The sequence below is a fragment of the Psammomys obesus genome, unplaced genomic scaffold (assembly GCF_907164565.1).
Source record: "Psammomys obesus unplaced genomic scaffold, mPsaObe1.curated_primary_1811, whole genome shotgun sequence".
NCBI classification, from domain to species: domain Eukaryota; kingdom Metazoa; phylum Chordata; class Mammalia; order Rodentia; family Muridae; genus Psammomys; species Psammomys obesus.
Window position 1 is genome coordinate 9,509,761 of NW_026585691.1, and position 23,717 is coordinate 9,533,477.

The 23,717-nt window shown below is 43.7% G+C and overlaps 1 protein-coding gene across 1 annotated transcript in view; it reads left to right on the forward strand.

Moving 5' to 3' along the window:
* The window catches only part of Nedd4 (NEDD4 E3 ubiquitin protein ligase), an 85,696-nt gene that overhangs the window by 634 nt on the left and 61,345 nt on the right, over positions 1–23,717 (forward strand). The window contains exons 2-6 of the mRNA XM_055598375.1: positions 6,093–6,258; positions 7,143–7,216; positions 12,470–12,548; positions 12,644–12,682; positions 21,087–21,140. Coding sequence (XP_055454350.1) covers positions 6,093–6,258; positions 7,143–7,216; positions 12,470–12,548; positions 12,644–12,682; positions 21,087–21,140 — 412 coding nt within the window. The remainder of the gene's footprint in view (positions 1–6,092; positions 6,259–7,142; positions 7,217–12,469; positions 12,549–12,643; positions 12,683–21,086; positions 21,141–23,717) is intronic.

A 23,717-nucleotide genomic window follows, 5' to 3' on the forward strand; every position in this document is an offset into this window, starting at 1 on the left:
AAAAAAAAAAAAAAAAAAAAAACGAAGGCGAAAGGAGCATAAAGGCTTGAAGAAACCCCCCCCCCCCAGCTATTGGCTTTGTAAACTGCAGCCCAAGGATTGGAGGCAGGCGAGGCCGTCTGTTACAGTCGAACAACTTAATCGCGACTCTGCCTCGCGCTCACGAAAAGTGAGGCCCTCTTGAGGAGAGCTTCGATGGAGCTGGCGGTTGTCTCAGATGGGTGGGGCATTAAAGACTTCGTGGTGCTCAACAGGGACCCTTTCAGAGTGTGTGCGTGCGCGCGCGCGCGCGCGCGTGTGTGTGTGTGTGTCTGTGTGTCTCGAATCCGCGAGTTCCTGTGCCTTCATCCAGCGGTCACATGTACCTTTTATCAGGATTGGGCCCAATTAGCTGGAAATTCCCAGTCCCCCCATCCCCAGTCCTTCCTCAGGTACCTCCAGACACTATTGTAATGGTGGATTCTGCTAGCAAGTTGGCGCCCTCCGTTGTTTTTTTTCCCCCCATTTCCCTAAGATCTTTTTGTTTATAAACAGTGGGCATAATCGTTGCAGGGTATTTTGAAAACGTTTTGTGTGTGTGTGTGTGTGTGTGTGTGTGTGTGTGTGTGTGTTGCGGTTAGAATTTAATTTCTTAGGCGATCCTGGCATTTTTTTTTTTTTTAACATGGTGAAATGGAAGACATTAAGTGAAGTAAGCCAGGCCTAGAGCTAGGGTTCTTAAGATTTAAATCTAAAAAAATCTAAAAAAAAATTTGCTGTCCCAGAAGTTGTGAGTAGAGCGGCCGGGGAAACGGCTCGTGGTTAAGAGCTTTTGTAAAGGGCCAGAGTTCGGAGCTCGGTACCCTCTCGGGGCAGCCCACGACCTGAGATTTCAGCTCCAGATCCATTGCCCTCTTCCGGGCCCTGTGGCACTTGGACACGAAGACATACACCACAAAGAGTACGTCTTTATTTAAAAATTTGAGAGTAGTTTGGTGATTACTGGAGCTGGGAAGAGCAGTAGGGGAGAGAGAGGCAGAGACAAAGGCCGATCAGTGGATAAACACACACACACACACACACACACACACGAATACATCTTTACTTTAAAGTTGAGAGTAGATTGGTGATTACTGGAGCTGGGAAGAGCAGTAGGGGAGAGAGGCAGAGACAAAGGCCGATCAGTGGATAAACACACACACAAACACACGAATACATCTTTACTTAAAAGTTGAGAGTAGATTGGTGATTACTGGAGCTGGGAAGAGTAGAGGAGAGAGGCAAAGACAAAGGCCGATCCTGGTGCTAAGTCACAGGCACAGTAGCTTCTGCTGGTCCCTGAATGTTTATAGATTTGAGAGGTTAAAGGGGAACTGTGGAGAGGGCTCAGCATAAAGAGCACTCGCTGCCCTTACAGAGGACCTGGGCTTGCTTTCCAGCACCCACATGGTGGTTTACATCCATCTGAAATGGTGCTCTCCTCTGACCTCTGTGGAAGTCAGGCAGGATACATACACACGAAATAAACCGTTAGACGTGCCGTCCTCGGGTAATGCTCAGAATGCGGTGATGGGCAGGTTCTAGCTGCTCAGAACCAGCTAGGGTGACAGTCTGACTAGCCCCTGTTATTGTGTAGGGCTTGAGCTCTCGCGGTGCTGCCGCTAGGGCTGGGATGCCTTTCTTATCTCTCTGCCTGCTGCATCAACACCAGTGTGGAGGACCTCACGCTGGCCTCCTCCCCTAGCCTGGGGCCTTCTGTACTCTTGTACTCGCCTCTCCCAGATTTCTTTTCTCGCCTCCTTCCAACAGAGCCAGCCGATTACAGACTGAATATTGGCTAGAGCTATCTTTCTTTCCCCGTTTTCTTTTCTTCCTCTCAGCCCAGTATCTTGTTTTCCTGATGGCCTTTTCCATCTGCCCAGCTGAAAATAAGCTCTGTGGGTACTCGGCAGCAGCTGGGGCTGGGAACTCCACCTTTATAGTAAGGACTTCCTGAACTCACTGAAGGATTTGCATTTCTGAAGGTTTTATGGCCCAGGGCCCGTTACATTCCCTTGATAAAGGTCTAGGTGTGAGTTCCATGAGTCAGATTCTCTTCCGTTTTTTCTGTGCCTGCTTTGTGTGCGTTAAGGAAGAGAGTGAGGTAGGAAGACCGAGACAGGCATCTTCCTGTGAGCATCTTCCACCGCGGTGCTAATTGGGTTATTAATATTTGCTCAGCAGACGTTCATTAACTGTTCTGTGTGCATTGTGCCAAGCACCAGGGGTACAGAGAGGATAAAAGACTGCCAGCCTCCAAGGAGTTCACTGTCTGGTGAAAAAGACAGAAATGGCTTGTTTTCTGGTGGTAGTTGGCAGCTCATTGCTGTCATTTGGCATTTATTTTCTGGTTTATCACAAAACCAAATGAGGCCTTGGAACACACGCGCACGCACACACACAGACACACACACACGCTATTTAAAGAAGGAAACATGGCAGCTGTCATCTCTGAACTCACAGACTGGTCTGAGAGTAGGCCTCCCTCTGCTGTTGATTAAAAGTGGTTGGGCTGGGGGTGTGGCTTAGTAGGTGGAGTGCTTGCCTGGTGTACCCAGAGCCATGGACTGGATCTCCAGAACTGCATGTACCGCCATATGTGGCAGCCAATGTTCTTAATTCTAGCCCCTGGGAGTCACGGGCAGGAGTAGTTCTGTAATTTTGAGGCCAGAATGGTTTCTATAGCAAGGTCCTGCCTGGAAAGCCAGGGCTGTGGAGAGAGACCTTGTCTCAGGGGGAAAAAAGAAAAGAAAACCAAGGTCGTCTAGAGCTGCGTCATGGCACACACCTGCAGTCCCAGCCCTCGGAAAGCTCAGCCCTGACCAGAGCTTCTATCTCCAAAAGAAGGAAATGGATTCTTCGGGGAGAAAAATGGATAGAAATGGCATGGAATGTGGAGAATTGTAGTTTAATATTACACAGTGATTAGGGACTGACTCACTGGATGGCCGGGGGTATTAAAGCATGCCGAAGTTGGGTCCAGAACCTCCCCCACTTTTTGATGAGCTTTAGTTTTTTTTTTTTTTTTTTCATGTATATCCTGTGGAAAGGTTCTGTTTGCAGAAGTTTCACTGTTGAAGCCTTGGCTAAATGGAGGCGTGTAGTGCAATTTACACAGATTGCCCTGATGGTCACTTAGGATAACAAAGGGAAATAACTCACCACCCCTTTTCTGTTTTGAAACAGGGCCTCCACTGTGTAACCTGGAACTCTCTGTGTAGACCAGGCTGCCCTAGAACTCAGATCCTCCTGTGCCCGCCTCCTGTTAGAATGCTGGGGTTGAAGGTGCCGGACAGTTTTCAGCAGTCTCTGGGGATTGTAGCCTGATGTCCTTCCAGCCTCCTCCCGGGGACTGGCAGTTCTTTACAGGCTGGAGACTGTTGAGTTTTGTGAGAAGTGCGTTTCCTAATTAGATGAACTTACTGAAGATTTGAGGAGAGGGTGAAATTAAAGAAGGGTATCACTTTGTATCTTTGGCTTTACCTGCTGACAAGCATAGGGGTGCAAGAATTGAATTTTTCTACAAAAGAATTACTCTGTTGAGGGCTGCAGAGAAGGCTCAGCGCACTCTTTGCCCTTGTGAATGCCCCAAGTTCAGTTCCCAGCATTCATGTAGAGTAGCAAACAACTTCCTGTAACTCGAACAACAGAAGACCCCCACATACCTTCTCCTGGCCTCCCACGGGGACTCATGTGCAATACCCACACACAAACACAAACATCTTATTAAATAAAAGTAAACCATAACAAAAAAGGATGCCAGTGTGTGAGGCTGGAGTCGTAGCTTTGTTGGTCAAGCTCTTGTCTAGGAGGGAGTACTGGGTTTATGGGTGTGGTGCAAACCTGTAATCCTGTCTGGAAGCAGAGACGGGGGTTAGATTCAGGGTGCCCCTGGCCCCCTGTGTGTATGCAGGACATTCTGCATGTAGACATACACTCTACCAACCTAGCGATGTCCCTGGCCCTCATTCTTTTTCTACTTAAATTCATGCAAATATTAAGAAATTCATGTTGAATTTCTTCTGATATTAAAAAAAATTATATTTGTTTACTTGTGTGTTTGTGTGCGTGGATGTGTATTAGTGTTAATGTGCCATGGAGATGCATGGAAGTCAGAAGACAACTTGTGGGAATCAGTTCTTTTCTATCATGTGGGTCCCAGGATTTGAACTCCAGTCGCCAGGCTTGGCAGCAAGTACCACGGAGTGTGGAGCCATTTTCCTGACTCTCTTGTGAACTTTTTTTGTTTTGTTTGTTTTTCAAGACAGGGTTTCTTTGTGTAGCCTTGGCTGTCCTGGAACTCAACTCTGTAGACCAGGCTGGCCTTGAACTCACAGAATCTGCCTGCCTCTGCCCCCGCAGGGCTGGGATCAAAGGTGTGCGCCACCACCCCCATCGAATTTTTGTTTGTTATGTGTGTTGTGTAAGATAGTAATCAGGTGCCATTTCTAGCATGTTTTTATACTTGGAATTGGACTCTCAATTCATTTATTAAGAACACACACACACCCACACACACCCAGAAAACTAAAGAGGTTGGGGATTGGAATTGTGTTGGATTTATGTATTACTTTGGAGAAAATTGGACTTATTGAATATTTTCATCCAGAAGCTCAGAGAGTTATCTCCATTTATTATTTCCTCCATGTCCTTCAACAGTATTTTTAACATTACTCATTGAAGTTTGTGCATTTTATTAATTTTATATCTGTATCTTGTGCAATTATACACGTACACACACACATATATTTTTGAGACTAGGTCTTCCTGTCTAACCCTGGCTGCCTTGGCACTCACTGTATAGACCAGAGCTCTATTAGCCTGCCTCTGCCTCCTGAGCGCCTGTTAAAGGCATGTACCAAGTGCGGGGTGGGAGGAAGGCCCTTACTGAGGAGCAGGTTGGCCTATGGACTGACCTCTGGGGGTTGTCTTGATCATTACGGCATGTGAGAAGACCCAGCCCGTCCCTAGTAATTTATTCTCCAGTGGCTTAGTGTTCTTAGTTACTGTCCTGTTGCTGTAAAGAAACACTACAACCAGAAGCAAGTCGGGGAGGAGAAGGCTTTCTTTAACTTAGCTTGCCACATCGCAGTCATTGAAGGAAGTAGGGCAGGAACATGGAGACAGGAGCTGATGCAGAGCCCACTTACTGGCTTGTTCTTCGTGGCTGCTCAGCCTGCCTCATAGCACCCAGGACCCAGAGGTGGCACCAGCTGCAATGGGCAGGCCCCTCTCACATCAATCGCTAATTAAAAATGCTTGCCTACCATCCAATCGTAAGGCGTTCTCCCTGTTGAGGTTCCTTCTCACATGACAATAGTTTATGTATCAAGTTGACATAAAACTAGCCAGCACAATTAGCAAATAAAAAGCTGGATGTGAATATGAATGAGTTTGTGCGGGTTAAAGAAAATGCACACAGTATTGCCAGACTGTGGACTGAGTTTGCAGAAGTATGTATTATGCCACACTGACCTTTAGATTCCTTAGGCAGGGTCCCAAACAATGTGAGAACAGCTGGCTAAGGCAAGCAAGCAAGAGAAGAGACTTGGGGATGTGATCCGAGACCTTGAATTCTTGCTTTGATTTGCTTCCATGATGGACGGAGAAATTTGTTTTTGTTTTTTGAGACAGGGTTTCTCTGTGTAGCCTTGACTGTTCTGGACTCGCTTTGTAGAGCAGGCAGGCCTCAAACTCAGAGATCCGCCTGCCTCTGCTGGGATTACAGAGCTAGGCAGACTGAGGAATTTGTATACCAAATAAATCCCCTAAATTGCTTTTTGTTGGGATAATTTTTTCCCCAGTAGCTGAAATGAATCCAGAATACCTATCCTCTTTTGGTTTAAACTGTTTGTAATATAACACATACTTCTGTATGAACCCAGTCCACAGCTTGGTATCCTTGTGCTCATGCCTTTGGTTTACACATGCACAGCTAAGCCACTTGAGGATAAGTTATAGGACTTGTGCCCTTTCCCCCTGAATATTTTGATACGTATCTCTTCAGAAAGTAAAATGTTTTTATTAATTTGTTCAGAATTTCATACAATGTATTTTTTGTTTTTATTTTTACGGGTATGGGAGTTTTGCCTGGATAAGCAGGAAGATGGTGTCGGATCCCCTGGAAGTGAAGTTACCGACGGGTGTGAGCCGCCGTGTGGGTGCTGGGAGTTGAATCCCGGTTCTCTGGAAGAGGAACACGTGCTCTTTACCACCGAGCCATGTCTCCAGTCCCACAATGTATGTTTTTCCATTTTTATTTATATGTGTGTGGTGTTTTGTTTGTATGTCTCTATACTGTGTGTTCCTAGTGTCTGTAGAGACCAGAAGAGGCCTTCTGACCCTGGAACTGGGCTTACAGATTGTTGGGAGCCACCATGTGCTGGGAATTGAGTCCAGGTTCTCGGGAGAGCAGCTGATGCCCCTAACTGCTGAGTCATTTCTTCAGCGCCATGATTTTCTTTCTTTCCTTCTCTCTCTCTCATCTTTCTTTCTTTCTGGAGACAGGGTCTTACTGTGAAGCCCTGGCTAGCCTGGAACTCACTACGTAGAGCATATGTAGACCAGGCTTGTTTCAAACTGAAAGAGGTCTGCCTGGCGCTGCCTCCAAGGGGTTCAAGTGGTGTACCATCACACCCAGACATAGGCACTAAGGCCTCTGCCCGGCTCCCTCAGGTGATATGTCCCTTTAAGACAGTGAAGTTCTCTTTCCTCTGTGATACGCAAGGTAATTGATATTTGACAAATTGAGTGAATGTACTGTTACTATTTACAAACTGTTTAATGAGACTTAAAAATAATTACCTTTTCTTAGTAGATATTACAGTTATAACGAGCTTTTGATTTTACATTATAACAAAGCTTCAATAATTATAACTTGTCATTAGATTTTCATGTAAGTAAGGTTAAATTCTGAGTGTAATAACTTGCCTTTAGTTCTTTGCTTTTCTTTGTATGTGATCAAATGTACCTAAAAATATTAAATTTTGTTTTTATTTTCTTTTATGTAATTTTTAATTGGATTATTTGTTTTAAAATATTCCTCTAATATTGTTGTCCTAGTTACTTTTGTAATACAAACTCATAAATTATGTGAAAATAAAACAGAACTTTTTCTATTTTAGGATAATACACGAGTTGTAAGAGTGAAGGTTATTGCTGGCATAGGCCTGGCTAAGAAAGATATCTTGGGAGCCAGGTAAGTATAGTGCATAGGATTAGGATTTTGAAATTTGGCATTTGTCAGGGTTGTTTTTTTTTTTTTTTTTTTTTTTTTTTGAACTTTGATTAAATGGAAATTTGAATGATAATATTAATAACTTCTGGTGCACAGTTCCAGGTTAGTTGGTTTATTATATTTCTTGATGCTTGAATTACTGAATTTGTAAAAGACAGTGATAGTTATGGATTTATTATTCAGTTCTGCCCCCAGAAAGTCATACAATTTTAATCCTCCTTTAAATTAATAAATTTATTAACTTATTACTGATAAATAATTATCCTTTAGCAGACAGTAACCACCATACTCTCTGGGTATAATGTAAAAAGTAGCTCTGAGCATAGACCGAACAGAGCGGCAAAATGCTGGTATGGAGGCACTCCTGACAAAAGGAGTTGTGTAGAGTGCTTCCCCGTTTTAGGAGTTAGTCTGAAGCCGCCTGGAGTCCAATCCTGGCAGTGGTTGGCGGTCTCCACAGCCCGAAAGCCTGGAACAGCGGCTGGGCTCCGTGGTGCAGAAACAAGAATGAGTGTGAAGGAGGCATGGCAGCTGTGAGGGTCCTGGAAGAAAAAGAGTTAGGCAGTCAGCTGATGTCAGAAGATCTGGGCAGAGTTATTGCCCAACAGAGTTTGTGACCCTTGTCCAAGCAAGATAGATAAAGAGAGGAAAATAACAGAAACCAGAGTCTCTGTAATTCGGCATACAGTGTCCATGGACAACACGTGATCACCTGGCGTGTAAAGAACCAGGGACGTGGAGCATGCTGTCAGTCAGTAAAGAGTAGGGGAGCAGGATATGCTGGAAGGCAGAGGCAGAGCTCTGTGAAGGCAAGGCCAGCCTGGTCTGCAGAGTGAGCTCCAGGACAGTCAGGGCTACATAGAGGGACACTGTTTCTAAAAATCAAAAATCGGAAATAAAAGAAGAAAGGATGAATGCATGCATGCTCATGGTCAGTCATGACACTGGAAGTCTCAGGAAAGAAATAGAGACCTAAATAAATAAATACATGGAAAATTCTACAACTGAAATATAGTATTTGAAATTAAAACGCTTGGATAACTGTAGAGCAGAGATGAACAGAACATAGATTTAACAGGAATCATTTACTAACTAGAAGATGATAGATAAAAACAAAAGGTCTGTTATAACTAAGTTCCAGAAAGATCAGAGAGCTAAACAAGACAATCAGTCAAAGAACACACAACTGAGCTGGAGAGATGGCTCAACAGTAAGGATTGCTAGATAGACTCTTACAGAGGATCGTTCTCAAGGAACTGCCTGTGACCAACTCCAGAAAATCTGATGCCCTCATCTGGCCTCCGCAGACATTGCACTCACATACACAAATACAACTTAAATCTTTTCAAAGAAGAAATATTAAAGCAAGTTAAAGCTCCTGGTGAAGAGAATTGTTGCAAGATGGATGCTCAGATCCTCAGAAAGGAAAAGAACACAGGAATGATAAATATCTGGAATCTACAGCTACTTCTTTTTTTTTTTAATTAAAATTTATATTTATGTGTGTAGGTGTTTTGTCTTCCTGTGTGTATGTGTCTGTGTGCCTGATGTCCACAGAGGTCAGAAGAGTGTTGACTCTCCCGGAACTGGAGTTACAGATTGTTTTGAGCTGCCATGTTTGTGCTGGGAGTCAAACTTGAGTCCTTTGAAAGAACAATAAGTGCGCTTAAGCTTATACAGGGTCCTTTGGAGTCATATTCACAAGTTGATCTTATGGATTCATATTATAGGGAAAAGAAATACCCGTGACAATTACAGCTTAAAGGGCAGGGGTGTGTGTGTGTGTCTGCTATGAACCTATATGGAAGAATAGTATAGTAGAAAGCTTAGGTAAAGTGATTCATTAAGCTTATCAAATAGAAAACACAGGTAAACCACCCATCAACAGTAATGCAAAGAATTACCGGTTTTGTAAAAAAAAAAAAAAAAAAAAAAAAAAAAAGCAGAAGCTGGCTGTTTGCTTTTGGGGGATTTTGTTTCGTTTTTTATTGAGACAGGGTTTTTCTGTGTAGCGCTGGCTGTCCTTGAACTCAGACATCTGACTACTGTCTCTCAAGTGCTGGGATGGAGGACATGTACTACCACCACCTGACTGTAAAAGCAGAAATTTTAGAATGAAAATGTTGAAAAAAAATTTAAAAAGCCAGTGCAAGACAAAATTTAAAAGGGGACAGGACAAGGGAAGGACAGCTTGTATCCAGTCATATCACTAATTATGCGAAGCGTTAATGGAGAGAAAGGAACACAAAGTAGAGATTATTACAGTAAATTAGAAAATCAGACTCCCAAGACGTACTGACCCACACCTGTCATTCTAGCACTTGGGAAGACTGAGTTCTAGGCTAGCCTGAGCTCCATAGTGATACCTTCGAAAATTTAGGGCTGGTGTGGTCTATGTTGAATCCCTGGTGCTGGGGGATGGGGAGGGACAGGGAGGGCAGAACGATCCTGCAGCCATTAAGTACAGGGTGTTAGATAAGGAACGAAGAGACAGCTGTCTCCGGTGAAGAGTGCTTGCTCTGTTCTAGGGGACTGGATTTTGGTTTCCAGCACCCGCGCCAGCTGCTTCACACCTGTCTATAACTCCAGCTCCAGGAGATCAAGGTCCTCCTGTGGCTTCTGCAGGCACCTACATGTACACATAACACAGGCGTATGTGCGTATACATAGGTAAATAAGTAATGAAGCAGCTTTTTCAAAAAGATGCTTAAGATACTGTGATTCAGCTAATTTGGGGAAAATGGATACAAAAATGGTATGATGAAGATTAAGGTGAATAAGAGCCAGGCAGTGGTGGCATACGCCTTTAATCCCAGTACTAAGTAGGCAGAGGCAGGTGGATCTCTTGAGTTTGAGCTAGCTTGGTCTACAGGGTGCATTCCAGGATGGCCGAGGGCTACACAGGGAAACCCTATCTTGAAAAACAAAACAGACAAACATTAAAGTGATTCCATTAAAATCTGATAAAATAAGAGCTCAACAGGAAACTATTTCCAAATACTCAATAATGATTATAAAATCTCTAAGAACATATAAGAAATGGATATATGCCTGTTAATAGAACTTGAAGTTGTATAGCTTAAAATTTGACAAGAATTAAAGGAAAATGAAAAATTCTATACAAATGGATAAAGACACTCATTCCTTTTTCAAAGTATTAAAACATGCTTAAAACACATTATGTGAGGCTGGAGTGAGAAGGTTCAGCAGGAAAGAGCACTTGCTGCTTAGGCTTCTTCCCCACACTGCAGTCTGGCAATGCACAGCTGCCTGTAACTCCAGTTCTAGGGGCCTCCCAAACCTCAGGCCTCTGCAGACGCCAGCACTCATGTACAGGTGCCACACAAACACGTCTATAATTATAAATAAAAATAAATCTTTAAAATGAAGGATTAAAAACAAATTTGTATAGTGTCACCAATGACTGGCTTAAAGAATGCATCCTAACGGCTGCAAAGTAAGCCTTCCTGACTGCAAAATAGATGTTCGAATGTATGTAGTCCTTTGACAGGCACCGGCCCTGTGAGGGTTATAGATCTTTTGCTGCCGGGTAATATTAAGCACAGCCTAGTGTCTCAACCATGCACGTGTGTATTTCCCAGTCTGGACGAGTCAGAAGCCTCTTGAGTCTTTGACTCACTGTTTGAGGGTCTTACAAAGCTTGCATAGAATGCACAAGGCCCCGGGTTTGCTCTAGAGCACCATGTACACCACGTGTCCTGATGTGCGCCTGTAATTCTAGCAAATGGGGTGGAGGCAGTAGACTCAGATCAAGGTCCTCCTCAGCTGCACAGAGGGGCTTAGGCCAGCCTGGGCTACATGATAACCTGTCAGGGACAGAGGAGGAGAAAGAAGAGAAGTTAAAAATGGTGTAAGGATCCAGATATGAATATTTCAAAGCATTTTCAGAATAGATCTGAGGACAGAGACAGAAAGCAGACTTAGTGGTTCTGAGAGTCCTGGGTGTGAAGGGAATGAGGAAGTTTGGGTGCTGGGTTGGTTGGGTGTTGTTTTGTGTGGGGCAGGTGCTGTTTTCTCAGCCCCGCCCTCTTGCTGCAGGCTAGTCTATACAACTTGGACAAAAGGATAATAGCGGACAGCGGTGTTTGGTGTCGAATAATTGCTCTGCTAAGTGCTGTTACCAAGCATTCTCTTGTAAACTTTAACTAAGAAAGGAAGAAAAAAAAATGCATTAAGCTCTGCTGCAGGAAGAAAGGGGAGCCGGGAATAGAGGAGTTTCAAAAGACATAGATACACCTAGAAAAGCTAGGTCAAAGGAAGAACTGGGGGATTAAGGAGTTGGTGAAGGCCAGTTCAGGCCCTCTGAGGTGGAGGCCGTTGGACAAGAGTGTCCTTACTCTTGTCTTCAAAACTATGTGTCTCCCCTTAGGAGGGTTTCTGGGGCTGGAGAGACGGCTCAGCAGTGAGAGCACTTGCTGTTCTTGCAGAGGGCCTGAGTTTGATTCCCGGTATGTGTGTCAGGTGGCTCTGTAACTCTTAACTCCAGGGGACCTGACACTTTCTGGTTTCCGTGGACACCTGTATGCATTCGTGCGCGCTCGCGCGCGCGCGCGCGCACACACACACACACACACACACACACACACACACAGGAAGTCTTTAAAGAGATGGGCTTATTTTATTTTTGAGACAGGGTCTAACCATGTAGCTCTGGCTGGCCTCAAACTCATAAGGGAGCTGCCTTGTGAGTGCTGTGATTAAGAGGTTCTGCTTCTTCAAGACCTAATTATTTTTAGCCACAGTTTTTGTCTTATTTTAATGTAACTAAAGGTTTGACTTAATTTGAAGACTTAAAATTTTAAGACTTACTTCCACTTTTGTATTTGTGTACGTGCCTGCATGCGTTTTTATTCCATAGGAGTGGGATAGCTCGGGAACACCTGTGGTGTGGAAAAGCTGCCTTTCCAAACCTTGAATCAGCTGTGTGTTCTCAGAAGAGAGACTAGGAGTCAGAGACATTGTCAGAATCTCTAAAAAGTTTTCGAGTCACCAGACCTGTGTATGAGAGATCTGCACTCTAAACCTTTGCCCACTTTACTGACACGGTTTTTAACAAAATGTAAATTTCTGCAAATGCTTAGCCTGCGTATACATCCCTGGATTTTAAGGGTACGAGATAATAGAACTGAAGACTCTGAAAATCTGATCATTGGAGCAGTTGGACTAAACTTGCACAAAAACTTGTTTTTACAGCGACCCTTACGTGAGAGTGACCCTGTACGACCCCATGAGTGGGGTCCTTACCAGCGTGCAGACGAAGACTATCAAAAAGGTTAGCTTTAGCCAGTTCCCAGACATTTTTAATAAACTTTGTGCTTTATATGACAGGTTATTAAAAAAAATTGTACTGTGTTTATTGTCTTTTAGTCTTTGAATCCAAAATGGAACGAAGAGATACTGTTCAGAGTAAGTATGTGTTTTATTTTAGGTACTACTAAGTGCTCTTTTACAGTATTCCAAAGTAACATCTGGGAATTTGCCTAGAGTTTTGAATTGTATTTATTACTCCTGTGCCTGTGTGATGTGTGTGTGAGTGAGACCAGGCACGGGACATGGTCAGTGTGGCGCAGTTGGAGGACAGCTCTGTGGACTTGGCTCTCTCCTTCTACCTTTATATGGGTCCTGGGAACCAAACTCAGGCTCCAGGCTTGCATAACAAACTCTGTAATCAGCTGAGACATTTGACTGGGCCCAACATTTGTAAAAAAAAAAAAAAAAAATTTTTTTTCTGACGAAGTCTCGCTGTCAACCATGGCTGGCCTGGGACTAGTTATATATGCCAGACTGGCCTTGATCTCACAGAGATCCACCTTCCGCTGCCTTCTGAGCGCTGGGATTAAAGGCGTGCGCCACCGTGCCCAGGTACCGCGCAAAAATTTTTAAGGAGAGTTAAAATTAGGGTTGGGATAGATGGCTCAGAGGTTAAAGGCACTAGTTGCTCTTACAGAGGGCCAGGATTCAATTCCCAGCATGCATGTGGTCACTCCCAACCATCAGTCACTCCAGCCGTAGGGGATCCAGCGCCCTTTCCTCTCCTGAGTATACCAGGCACACATGCACTTGTGCGAGCAAAGTCAAACTAAGTAGGTCTTTTGAAAGAGAGTTGAAATTAGGACCACTCATGACGTAGTGGGCACCAGTAATCCTAGGACAATAGTACAAGGTGATGGAATGCTGAGGCTGTTGAGAAACACTGTGGGCACTTAGGGTGCTCTTACTCCAGCTTAGGAACACGGGTGCTCCTGGGAATAAGTGGGTGCTGCCGCCACACATCGCCCTTGACCTTCAGCCTCCCCTCACCCCACCTCAGATCCCAGCCCCGGGAGACTGAGGGGGGTGTTCCTCAGGTCCATACCACCATTCCATCCATACTCTCTGGCTTGGCTGGGTCCTCTCTGTTTGTATTTTCCTTAAATAGTTCTTGCTGCCTCAGTGTCCTCTTTGCCTGCGGAGTCACACATGGCCAGTATTCTTAAATAGACGTGCCTTCCCATTTTATTTCTTCTCCAGTGTACTTTTCACAGCTCTGACCTGGCCCATACGTAAGGTGGACTCGCAGCTGTAGGCTCATCTACTCTCTTCCCTTGGTGCAGTGCTCTTCTGAGTAAATGTTTATTTTGTCTTATTAAAACAAAAAAAGTTTTTTTTCATTAAAAGGTGGTGCTGGTGGGGCTGTCTAGATGGACACTGAGAGATGGTTAAGAACACTGGCTGCTCTTTCAAAAGACCCGGGTTCAATCCCCAGCACTCACATGGCAGCTCTCAACTGTCTGTAACTCCATTTCCAGGGAATCTGACACCCTCACACAGACATACACGCAGGCATAAAATAAAATAAAGTTAAATAAATCATTAAAAAAAATTGGATGTGGCTGCAACTGGATTGGTAAGACTTCTGTGGACACACTCAGTTTCAGTCAGGGAAAGGGAGCCACTTGTCTGGGTTGTGCGTTCAGTTTTGAGGAAGGGCAATGGAAGGGGAGAGTTTGCTGAGGATGGCACGCCAGTGCCAGCGCGGAGCTTCTGGTATTCATATTCAGAGGAGGAAAGTGTCCTTTCCTCCACTCAGCGTGCCAGTACCAGCATGTGAAACCGGTTTGAGATTTTGGAATCTTGAAGAAGTGGCTCAGAGCTGGTTAGAGTCTTTCCAAGAAAAGTGAAACTAACTTTTGGTGTTGCTCTTTTCGGCCAGAGGCTGCTGTGTCTTGGGCGGTTTCCTTGGCATGCCTGTTAGTTTTCTAACTCCTCCCAAGGGGCTCAGTTGCTTGTTTAAAATTTATTATTATTACTTTACTTACTGTATTTTGCCTGGAAGTATGTGCCTTTTTCAGCAAACCAACATTTTCTCTGCATATTTGCTCTTGTTTTGTTTCAAGACAGGGTTTCCCTGTGTAGCCCTGGCTGTCCTGGAACTCACTCTGTAGACCAGGCTGGCCTTGAACTCAAGTATCTACCTGCCTCTGCCTCCTGAGCGTTGGGATTAAAGGTGTGCGCCACCACCTGGATGTTTATTTTTGATGTATTTACTTCCATGATAGCATTAACAGATGTTAATAGAGAATAAGCTAAACTAAAATTTGTCTGCTCATCTTCATCTCTGCTTGCTTTGAGATTATTTCTTTGTTCTTTTTGCTTTTTAGCCATAAGAAAATATGACATCAACTTTAGAAATCTCTTGATAACTTCAGAGTATAGGACAATTTTTTAATTTTTTAGATTGGCATACAAAAATAAATTGACCCCTAATGGCATGTTCAAACATGTCATCATTCTTTGCTCTCATTTATCCCCTCCTCCACTGTCTTGGTACTCCTCGCCCCCGTCCCCAGCTGTCTCTTTCATCCTCAGGTTACTCCCCTATTTCCCTTTCTACTTTCTTATATCAGGGTTTCTGTTGCCTTCTCTATTTTCCACCTCCTCTTAATATATTTTCCTGGTCAGGCAGGGTGGCATATAGCTATAATCCAAGCACTCAGGGAGTCAGAGGCGGGCAGGTCTCTCTTAGTTTGAGGCGAGCCTGGTCTACAGATTGAATCCAGGACAGCCAAGGCTACAGAGAAACCCTGTCTCGAGAAACCCTGTCTCGAAAAACAAAAACAAATATCTCTTTCCTCTTTCAGTGCCTCCCATGTCTAATTTTGTAATCTAAACACACATGCAAATTTTGCTGAGAGAAAACATACAGTATTTGTCTCTCAGTGGCTTATTTCATAAATAATTTTTAGTTGTGTCCATTTTCCTGGAAATGTCATGTTTTCAATTTTCCTATGATTGCATGAGATTCTACTGTGTGTGGACCACATTTTCTTTATCCATTCATCTGTTGATGGCTCTGTGACTGCTACAGCAGTAAATGTGGATGTGTAAGTATCTCTGTGCTACATTAACTTACTGGATATGTTGCCAGTGTTAAGTTTCAAACCAGGGACAAGCTGCTGAGGTGCCTGTTTCACATATCATAGTGGACCTGGCTTCCAGGTTCTCCCCGCATTCCTCAGTTCCAACCTGTGACGGGTATGGGCTATCTGGCACAGCCTGCCCTCTACCACGAATCCTCCAGCCCAGGGGCAGGCCTGCCCTTCTCCTAGAGGCTCTTCGCTACATAAGCCAGACATTTTGGTTGCTCACTCCTCTTTCAGTCCTCCTTTTGTCCGTCTTTGGCCTCCTGGCTGCTGTACATGGTTCCCTTCTCTTTCTTCCTGTCCCCCTCTCGCCATACGGTTCGGGGTCATGACCACTCTGGACTCTTCCAGATGTGTCTACTTCTGACTGGTCTCCTTTATCTGTAATAAACTTTCTTCTACACCATACCTAGGAGCAGTCATGCTCTTTCCTTTCCTTTTTATTTCTTTGTTTTTGTTTTCGTTTTGTTTATTTACCCAAGAGTATCACAGCTGGATTAAATAGTAGTACTATTTTCAATTAAAATATTTTTTTGTTCTGTTTTCAGGTTTTAAAAAAAGATTTAAAATTAATTAATTTTATTCTATGTGTATGAGTCTTTTGCTTGCTTGAATATCTCTGCATCACATATGTGCCCGGTCCCCCTGGAGTCCAGAAGAGGGTAATGGCTCTCCTGGAACTGGAGTTACAGAGGGTTGTGACCCACCGGGTGCTGCCATACCCGCTCTTCTGCAAAGCAACAAGTGCCCCTAGCCATGGAGTCAGCTCTCCAGCACTGTGTTCTATCCTGTGACGGATCTCCATGTTGCCTCCTGTTGGTGGATGTGCTAATTCACAGTCTCGCTGCAGTGAACAAGGAGTTTAATTTCAGAGTTTTGCATTAAGGTCTCTGATGGGTTTTGAATGGTTTTTTTTTTTAAATTAATTAATTATTTTTTATTTATTTAGCTTTATTTTATGTGCATTAGTGTGAAGGTGTCAGATCCCATGGAATGGGCATTACAGATAATTGTGAGCTACCATGTGGGTGCTGGGAATTGAACCCGAGTCGTTTGGAAGAACAGACAGTGCTCTTAACCACTGAGCCATCTCTCTAGCCCCTTAAATGATTTTTATATGAGATAGGAGATAAAGATCTGGCTTCATTCTTCTCCTTTGGAGGTCCACTAGGCATTAAAGCAGCTATGCTTTTTCCAGAGTATGTTTTCAACAGTCTAGTCAAAAATTGGGTGGCTCTGTTTGGTGGGCTTATTTCTGGGTCCTCTAGTACACTCCCTTGACTGCATGTTTGCTTCTGTGCCAGTCCTGAGGTGTTTCATTACTATGTGACATTGTTCCTTCTGCTAAGGATTGATTCAGCCATTTGATTTTCATGTGAATCTTAGGATACTTTTCCTAGTTCTGTGAAGAATTTCATTGGGGTTTTAATGGGATTGGATCGAAGATTTCTTTTGGTAACAACCATTTTTCACAGTATTAAATCTTCTAGTCTCAAAAGCCCAGGTGTGGTGGTGCCGGCCTGGAATCCCAGCACTCTGGGAGACAGGCAGCTTTATCTCTGTGAGTTCAAGGCCAGCCTGGTCTACAAAATGAGTCCAGGACAGCCAAGGCTACACAGAAACCCTGTCTGGAAACACATAAACAAATCATCTAGTCTCTGATAGTGGCAGACTTTTCCATATTCTGGTGTCTTCAGTCTCTTTCTTCAGTGTATTGAACTTTTTATTGTAGGAGTCTTTTACCTCACAGGTATTTCACTTTTTTTTTTGTTGTTGTTGTTACATTGATTTATTTTATTTCATGTCATCGTGCATAAGTGTTTTCCTTACATGTGTGCGTGTAAGGCACACCGGATCCTGGTGCCCCTAGAGGGCACACATACTACACCAGGCCTGCATGCAAGCCCTCATATACCTGCCGAGCCATCCGCGTCCCCAGCCCCTTTCTGAGAATGTATTTTTATTATTTTAAATCATGGGTAGGTGTATGTGTGGAATTGAGTGTTGTGCCCATAGAGGCCAGAGGAAACTGGAATGCAATTGGCAGTTCTCCACCTTTAAATTTGTCAATTTAGAGGAAGTGGGCCAATTACTTTAAAGATACAAACTATCAAAACTCACTTAATGAGAAATACATTGTCCAAAGAATTCTGTATCTATTAAAGAAAAAAAAAAAAACTAAGTTAAAAGCATTCAACAAAGAAGAATTCAGTTTCAGTAGTTCCACTGCTGAATTCTGTCACGAATTCTGCACAGTGTTTTATGAAAAATGGAAGAGGAGGGAACATGTTGCAATTTGTTCATAAAGCCAAAAGTATTCTTACCAAAACCAGATGTAGATGAGAGAATAAAACTGAACATTGTTCGTTTTCTAGTTTCATTTCTGTTGCTGTGATGAAACCCCTGACCAAAAGCAGCTTAAGAGAGGAAAGAATTTATTTGGCTTACCCCTCAAGGAGTAGTTCACATAAAACCCACTTTCAAGAGCTGAGAAAAATGAAGTGCCCAGGCTGCTTGCTCTCATCTAGCTTTCTGTCATTTTACGTAGTTCAGGTACTTAGCCTGGGGAATGGGATTGCCCATAGTGGGCAGGACCTTTTACATCAATCGGCAGTCAGCATAGTCCCCCAAGACATGCTCGTAACCAACCTGATGGTGACGTCACAGTGTGTGAGGTGTGTGTGTGTGTGTTGCTGGGGGTTGAACCTACAGTTTTGCTCATGCTAGGCAAGCACTGAGCCACTAAGGTTATGTCCAGCCCTAGCTGCCAACTGGCTAGATGCAGGGTTGTCCCAAACGATTTTAAGTCCTTAAATTGGACATCTTTGTGACTCTACAAAAATTAGAAAATGTCATTTGAATATGACTTCTTCTATTTCTCCAGTATCTTTGGATAGGTAGGAGAAAGCTAACTAGACCTCTAAAGGAAGTATCTCCCGGTAGGAGCAACATATTTTGCCTACCTCACCTTTTCTGTGTGCATGAGTGCACATGGCATGTATTTGCAGACCAAAGGACATCTTAGTATTAAAAAAAAATAAAATGGAGGTGCTTGGCATCAAGGCTTTACTGTCACTACTTATCTATACATGTAAAAATGTGAGTGTAAGCCTGGTGTGATGCTAAAGACCTGTAAGGGAGATCCAGGAGAATCAGAAGTTCAAGGCTAGCCTCTACTACCTGGGGAGTTTGAGACCAGCTCAGGCTCTTCAATCTCTGTAAAACTGGGGTGTGATGGTATTCTTGTAATCAGCTATCCAGGAACTAAGGTGGAAAGATCACTTGAACCCCAGCTTAAACCTATAGCTAGACCCAGTAAGACCATTAAAAAAAATTGAATAATTCTTGCCAGGTATAATGGCATGTACCTGTAACCCCAGTGCTAGGGGCAGAAACAGCTGAGTAGCCAGTCAGCCTAGTAAAAATAAAAAGGCCCAAGTTCAGCGAGACATCCTTTCCCAAACATAAATGGTTGAGGAAGACACCCAACTTTTGACTTCTATACATGTGGCATAGGTGAGCACACTTGGACACAGATGCACACGTGCATACATCACAGACGCACAAACATGTGCGTGCATCCACATACAAAAATGAGGTAGTTTTTAAGATTTATTTATTATGCACACAATGTTCTGTCTGCAAGAGGGCACCAGATATCATCATAGATGGTTGTGAGCCAGCTAGAATTATTAGAATCTGTTCAGAAAACTTTTAAATTTTCTGTATTTTTCCTTCAGCATTTTTTTTTCTATATTTTGAGAGACTGCCACAGATTCACCTTAAACTGTTTCTATTTGAATCCAGCAGCCTTTGCTCTCCAGTAGCTCTCATTCTTTAGTATACCATTTTTATTTTTGTTTGTTTTATGTGTGAGTATTCTAAGCATCTCGAGAGTATTCTAAGCATCTCGAAGGATGCTGCTTATAGTTTTGATAGCTGTTTTTTGTTTGTTTGTTTCATTTTCTTTGGGGGCATCTGTGATTTCTTTTTACTTCTATTTTTACTTACGTGTATGTGTGTGAGCCTGGGTGAGTTTGTGGATACCATGCAGGAGCCTGCAGAGATCAGAATAGGGTGTTGCATCCATGGAACTGGAATTACAGGCAGCAAGGAAGTTGCCATGTGTGTACTGGGAACTGAAATGGGGTTCTCTAGCAGAGCATCAAGTGTTCCTAACCACTGAACTACTCTCTAGCCCCTTCAACTATGATTTCTGATGATCTGTTCATATTTAACAGTTATAAAATGGGGCTGGAGAGATGGCTTAGTGGTTGAGAGCACTGGCTGCTCTTCCAAAGGTCCTGAGTTGAACTCCCACCAATCACTTGGTGGCTCACAACCATTACAGTGAGATCTGGTTCCCTCTTTTGGTGTGCAGGCACGCATGCAGGCAGAACACTGTATACATAATAAATAAATAAATCTTTAAAAAGTTATAAAATGAAAGAAATTGCATTGCTTCTGTATATAAAATATATAAAATTCAGAGATTACATTTTGCAGTTTCTTTGCCATTTTGTGCACTGAAACTGTATCCTGAGGTAAGTACATTCCTGAAATCAGTTACAAAGAAAAAATTATCAAATAATAGTGTGTGTGTGTGTGTGTGCGCGCGCGTGCGCCTGCGCCTGTATGCATGCAGATACGTGACCATCCAAAGGCTAGGATGGTACATGAAGCACTCTCATTTGTAGAAGGGGCCCCTTATTTTGACACTATTTTGGCTGCTGTGATGGTTATCTTTAATTGTCAACCTGACAGGATCTAAAGTTGCTTGGAAAGAGAGTCTCAGGGAGGGATTATCTGGCTTGGGCTGTCTTTGTGGGCGTGCCTCTGGGGAAGATCCAGCCCACTGTGGGTGGCTTCATGCCCTATGAAGGAGATACTTGATTATGTAAGTATAATGTTCAGGTCTTCATGCTTCCATAGCAAGTACTGTACCCACTGAACTCCTATATATATATATTTTTTAATTTGCTTTGCGTACCCCTGGCTGGCCTGGGACTCACCAAATATACCAGGCTGACCTGGAACTCAGAGATCTGCCTGCCTCTGCCTCAGAATGCTGGGATTACAGGCCTGTGCCATCACTTCCTGCCTAAATGTATATTTATTTAACATCTTCAGTCTCTGGTATGTTTAAAAATAAGTACTTTGTGTTATGTTTGATATTAAGTAGATTTTAACTGTTGAAATATTTCAGCAAAAATGGAAACCATCAGCCCTGAAAAATTCTACAGACTGTTGCAACAACAAAAACTATGTGATTGAGGGTGACGGTGGGGGATGTGAGGCTGCAATTGAACCATGTGATTGGATCAGCAAGTTGCCATTTTGAAAATGTTTCCTGGTGTCTGTGGGTAGACGTTCCGGTTTTTAAAGAATGGTTGTTTCTTTTTACTTAGGTCCTTCCACAGCAACATCGGCTTCTTTTCGAAGTGTTTGATGAAAATCGTTTGGTGAGTTGCATCACCCTGCATGAAGAATGTGTCGACGGTGAACTTCAGGAGAGCGATGGGAGGGAGGGTCAGGAGCCTGTGATCTGAGAGATGGTTTGGGAGGCCTATGAGGGTGCAGTATTTTTCTTTTTCCTTTTCTGGAGTTAACCCTACCGTTCCATTCTGCTCCCAAGCACCTCTCTGGGTTGTCAAGTGTCCCTCAAAGCCTGCGTGACAGAAGGTGGCAGAGAAGCCCCTCTTGTTCCCATGCCGTGGACTCTGAATCCTAGAATATCCACAGTTGTGTGCGTTCGCCACAGCAGCCGCATGTGTCTGTGTGCGTGCGTCCACAGTGTCAGTGGGGTCAGAGAACAGCCGGGGTGGCGGTCCTCAGGCAGCCTCACAGGGTTTTTTGTTTTGAGACAGGTTACACTGGCTGGGGGCTTTGCCGGGTGGGCAAGGCTAGCTCCTTTCGTGTTTCCTGGAACCTGTGCATCTCCAGCTCTTCCCGTGCTGGGAATGGAGGTGTGCACTGCTGCCCCCGTCTCTCTGTGGGTGCTGGGCATCAGAACCGAGGCCCTCATGCTTGGGAGGAAACGCCTGTGGTGGCTTTCCTTCAGGTGTCCTGTGCCCAGCTTCACTGTCCCTCCACTCTCTTACCTGGACTCTTGCAAGCCTGTCCACACTGAGGGAATGAGTGTCATCCTCAAAGACCAGAGGAAAGCCCAACCTGATTGCTTTTGTTGTGGTTGTGGTTTCGAGACAGGCTCTCCCTAAGTATTTCTGCCTGTTTTAGAACTCACTCTGTAGATCAGGCTGGCCGTGAACTTGCAGTGACTGTCCTATTTCTGCCTCCTAAGTGCTGGGATTTCAGGCCTGAACCTCTGTGCTCAGCCTGGTTTTCATTTCTATAAAATGATCATTCTGCCTCCTGGTTTCCTGAAAGACATCTGGAAGCTCTGTAATTTCCCTCCTTTTTCCTCTTTAGGATGCCTTTTCAAGCCTTCCGCTGAGTGGCTTGTATTTATAATTCATACCTGTGAGATCTGAACATGCGGATTGTATTACTTAGCTTTCCAGCCCACTGACAAAAAAGAAAATCCACCAAAAGGAGGAAACACTTATTTGGCTCATGCTTTAGGGGTTTTAGTCCATGGGCACTTAAGTCTACTTAGGGGCCTGTGATGAGCTTTGGCATCATGGAAGAAGTGTCTGGTAGCTTAAAACGGTTGACAAGGAAGCGGGGGAGGGGCAGGGGGAACGTGATCACTTTTGTAATAGAAACCTTACCTCCAAATCAATTAAGCTGTGAATGCATAATTGAATCCATTGATGAGATCAGTATTCCTGTGGTCCAGTCACATCCCACTGGACCACTGGTGCTAAAGCTCAGTCGGTAGCACAGGAGCTTTTGTGATCCACTTCTGATCTAAACCCTGACACATATAAAAGAAGTAGTGTTAAGTACTCTATCTTTTTTTTTTTTATTTGTTTTTTTTAAAGATTTATTTATTTTATGTATATGAGTGTTCTATCTGCATTTACACCTGCCAGAAGGGGGAATCAGTTCACATTATAGATGGTTGTGAGCCACCATGCAGTTGCTGGGAATTGAACTCATGACCTTTGGAAGAGCAGACAGTGCTCTTAACCACTGAGCCATCTCTCCAGCCCCAAGTACTCTATCTTTTTTGGTTATGAAATATAAACACTGAAAGAGGAATTAAATAATTTAAATCACTTTTTTTTTTTTTTTTTTGAGTAATAAACTGGATTTGGGGCAGGAGAAATGGCTTAGTGGTTGAAAGTGCCTGCTGTGCAACTGTGAAAACCAGAGTTTGGATTTCAGTACCAGGATAGCAATCCGATGTCCTGCAAATGCTATGCAGATTCAGTAACCCCTGCTCAGGGGGGAGTGGAGGCAGGAGGATCGATGCAGCTTGCTGGCATCCAGCCTGCCAGCAGAGACATGAGGCCCCAGCTAGGGGAGAGACCCTGCCTTAAAAGGAGTACGTGGAGAATGGTAGGGAGGGTACCACACCCGCTACTGGCCTTTGTATGCCTGCACATACATGTATGCGTAAGCACACGTAGAGACAATTACATACAAGTAATTTTTAAAAGAAATACTAAAAAAAGAATATTGATACATTGCATAACTTTTATGTCAAGAAATGTTGATTGAATCAGGCACGGAGACTTGTACTTGTAACCCTAGCTCTTAGAGAGCTGAAGCTGAGGTAGTGAGAGTTCTAGGCCAGCTGGCCAGCGATGGCACACACTGCCAGCACTCAGGAGGAAAAGGCAGGCAGAACTCTGAGTTTGAGGCAGCCTGGACTACACAACAAGATCCTGTTTGAAAAAAACAGAGGGAGAGAGAGAGAATATTTATTCTAGGCCAACCTGGTTTGCATAGAGAGTTGCAGGTGAGCCCATACTAACATTAGGAGACCCTGCCTCAAAAATAGTTAAACAAAGGAAATAATAATTGTACTAATGACTGAAGATATTGCACTGAAATCTTAACATCACAATAATCAAAGCATTTTTACCAAAGGGGACTCTTTGTTACCAACAGGGAGTGTGAGCTTTTTTAAG